The sequence below is a fragment of the Eimeria mitis genome, genomic scaffold (assembly GCF_000499745.2).
Source record: "Eimeria mitis Houghton genomic scaffold, Emh_scaff4550, whole genome shotgun sequence".
Lineage (NCBI taxonomy): Eukaryota > Apicomplexa > Conoidasida > Eucoccidiorida > Eimeriidae > Eimeria > Eimeria mitis.
The window spans coordinates 900-4,592 of record NW_013572863.1 but is presented as its reverse complement, the minus strand read 5'-3'; the positions used below and the strand labels follow the sequence as shown (position 1 = coordinate 4,592).

At 44.8% G+C, this 3,693-nt stretch overlaps 1 protein-coding gene across 1 annotated transcript; it reads left to right on the top strand.

The window, feature by feature from the left end:
- Positions 1-32: 32 nt before the first annotated feature.
- Positions 33-1,898, top strand: EMH_0075980 (uncharacterized protein; the record flags this gene model as incomplete). Its single annotated transcript, XM_013499676.1, has 1 exon — positions 33-1,898. The coding sequence occupies one exon, from the start codon at positions 33-35 to the stop codon at positions 1,896-1,898; it is 1,866 nt and encodes a 621-aa protein (XP_013355130.1).
- Positions 1,899-3,693: the final 1,795 nt, after the last annotated feature.

Here is a 3,693-nt window from a genome sequence, read left to right as displayed (position 1 = left end):
AGCAGCAGCAACCAAGTGAGGAACAGGTACTAATGAAACAAATACAAGATATAGAAAGAGAAGCAAGAAAACTAGAAGAAGAGCTAGAAGACCTGCGAGAGGCCCCCTCTCTATACATGGTAAGAGAGATGGTGCTGAAGGATGCACAGGAGGAGCTAGAGAGATACAAGCAGTCTCTCGATAGGCTGCTGACGCCGCCAGAGCCCCCTATAGAGATATATCCTTTTCTTGAGGAGGAGCAGGCAAAGCTATACCCAGAGGAGCGGGAGCTGCTGCAGGCGAGACAGGAGTTAGTATTGATGGATGAAAAATATAAAACACTAGAAGCAGAGGCACAGATACCAGCTGGAAACGCAGAAGAAGTTCAACTCGCTAAGGCCCTTTATACACTACTCAAAGCAAAAGCTTTTGTTACTGATGAAGAACTAAAAGCAGCAGGAGCTCTGGCTCTAGCTGATAGATTGAATGCTTCACGGGATATGCCGCCGCCGGTGCCTCCATATCCTAGTGGGTACGGAACACCCACCATTGGTGCTGCAGGTGACCCCATGTCTCCTGCTGTTGGAGACCTACTGTCTCCTTCTGGTGAAGGCCCGCTGTCTCCATACGGAGACCCACTGTCTCCTTTTGGGGGGGGACAGGAGGCGTTCGGTGCAGCTATGGGGGCTGATGAAGAAGTATCTCACCTGCAAGACCCTGAGTCTGTTCGTGTTGCGAGAGATGCAGTGATTGCAGCAGAGAAACGTATCGATGATAAAGTAGAAAGAAAGAAAGCAGTAGATGATGGTCTGGGTCACCTGTATGCAGCAATACCAGAGATGCAGCAGTATATACAACAGCTAGAGAGAGGTGTTGAGAATCTACGTAGAAAGCTAAAGGAGCAGGTAGAGGAGCCTGAAGCTGTTGCGTTTGCTTCTATAGAGAATAGAACAAAAAGAATAAATGATAGATTAAGATTACTAAGAAGAATGAGGCATAAATACTATGATTTCTCCCCAGATATGTTTACATATCTCGCTGGTGAAGGTGACCCTCAGCATGCATGGTTGGGTTTCTTAGAAAGAAATGTTGATGATTCTCTTATAGCACTAAGAGAAATCCTAGAGAGCTACACAGAGATACGGCTCTCAAGCAGCAAAGCTCAGCATCTTCTTTGGGGGTTTAGGTTGACGGAGACACTGCAGCAGCTACCAGTAGCACTGCTAATACAGAGAGCATCAGAGGGGCCTGCTGGGGAGTTGCAGCAGCAACATATAAACAACAGATGGCAAGAGATAGAGGGGGAGTTGTATGCTCTTGAAATACAAAAAGAAGCATACGAGCAAAGTGCTGATGAACTGAGACAAGGACTTAATGTACTTTCTGCTTCTCGGTATTGGTGTGTAGAGTTGCCGCAGACGCTTGTTGCAGCTCATTCATATCTGGTGAAGCTCGAGGAGACAGTGAAATATCTAGAGAAAAAACAAATATGGTTGTTGTCTATAAGCAGAGAAAGTATAGCGGAGACAGTTAACCAAAGTTTCTTGAATGCTATAACAGAAGCAAAGAGAAGAAAAGAAGAATATGGAGACGATGAAGAAATCCTAAAGAGTGTACATGAAGCTCATATGGAGGCACTACAAGATACAGAAAACCAAATATATAAAACACTAGAAAGAGCAGAAAGAAGAGAAGCAGATTTCTGTCCCCACTTCGATGTCGGCACACTACCAGCTATAAGGCCAAAAGCACCAGCAGAACCACCGCGTATGTCTCAGGAGGAGAGAGAAGAAGAAGTATTAAGAGAAACACCACATGCAGTTAATATAGAAGCTCTTGAGAACCTCACTGGGCTTACACTCCCTAATGTGCTGCAGCTGCGGAAAAAGAAAGCCCCCAAAAGAGCAGAAAACCCATGATGATGAGGTATAGAAGGAGGAGACAGAGAGGAGACAGAAAAAAAAACGCAATCTAAACAAGCAAAGCAGACACGCATCTGCTCTTCCTGCTGCTGCAGTTGCTGCTGCACTTGCTGCAGCAGCAACTCAAGTTATCTCTGCTGCAGCTGAAGGTGAAGGTGCGTTTGCTGCTATGCCCATCACTGACGAAACAAACAACGCCAGCGCCTAGGCCCCTCTCCTCCACGATCGCCGTCATCAGCAGCAGGATTTACAGCAGCAGCAGTTGCTGCTGCTGCTGCTGTTTCAGCTGCTGCTGTGAGCAGCAGCACTTTTGCTGCTGCCGGTGCTGATGAGGGTTAGACTGTTTCCTTGTGCATGCTCCTTCTCTCATTCTTTACTTGCTGTCTCTTTTCAGTTGTTTGTCTCTTTTGTGTGCTTCTTTGCTTGTCTATATTGTTCCTCTCCTTGAGCATTCATCGTTGACTTTTGGGGGGTTGTTTGTTGATATTTCTCTGCGCTGTTGTGGGTTTTGGCTTTTATGCCTGAGTTAACTGGCTACACTATATTTCAAATGAAGAAGATGAATGCATGCATGCATGCATGCATGCATGCATGCATTTATCTTCTGAGCTATTGCTCACCCTTCTTTGTTTCTCCAGGGTCTCTAACTGTGTCTTCTTTTCTTTTACTTTTCCATCTTTGTGCACCAAACCGATCTGTATTAATGTAGTCCTCGCAGCAGCTGCTGCAGCACATTCCGCTGCTGCTACTGCTGCTGCTGTTGCTCTTGCTGCAGCAACACCTGCGCAAGCAGCGTATGAGGACTCGATGTTCACCCCGGCAACAGACGCTGCTGCTGCAGGAAGTGCTGCAAGACAAACTGCAGTCCCCTGGAGGGTTTTTTCTTGAGAATAATTTTAAAGTGGAGAAGAGAGAGGTTCACATGAAATGTTTAGTTTTCAGTATTTATGTCCCAGATATGCACTTACCGCTATTGAGGGGAGAAGGGGCTTCACTCTTAGGGTTTAGGGTTTAGGGTTTAGGGTTTAGCTCAGGGTCTTAGAGAAAAGTTTAGAGTTACTGCGGAGACACAGTGCTTCTATAGCAGGGTTTAGTATCTATTGTTTGGGGTACAGGAGACATGGCAACAAAGCGGTTGTTAGGAAGAAATGTCTCCTATTCAGAATTTTGCTGTCCCCTTTGACTGAAGGAGACACTTCTTACTAGGCAACAAATATTTTAAAGAAGTCAAACAAAGTTTTTGTTAACACAAGACTTCTGTACTTTTTTTATGCTGTATATTTCAGAGTTTAGGGGCTAGAATTTAGCTGTATGAAGAACTCGCTTAGACTTCTCAGCCTATAAGAAGCTAATTCCTTTGTATTATATATTACTCACCTGTCTCCTTGGAATAAAAACACACTTTGTTCGTCTCCTTTACCCTTTTGGTTTTCCTTTGTTTCTTGAAAATACATATACGGGGTCCTGTTAAGGTTAAGGGCTTGGGTTTGGGGTTCCAACACTTTGTTATTGCTTTTTTCTTTGCCTATTCCTCTCTTGCCTAAAATGCATTTGTTGCTTACTAGTCTCCGTCGCCTTAAACACCTTTGTTGTTTGAAGTTTTTGAGCCTGTCTCCGATTTCTTATATCCGAAGGCTATTCATTCTGCTTACTCTTACTGCTTACTCCTACTTGAATAATCTTCTGTCATCCTAATCTCTTTCTCTTCCCACTAAAACTTTAATCCTCTTGTGCTTTTTTTTACCAAATGTGCAGGCGGCAACAGCGCAGCGATCCGCGTGCCGCTGCAGGT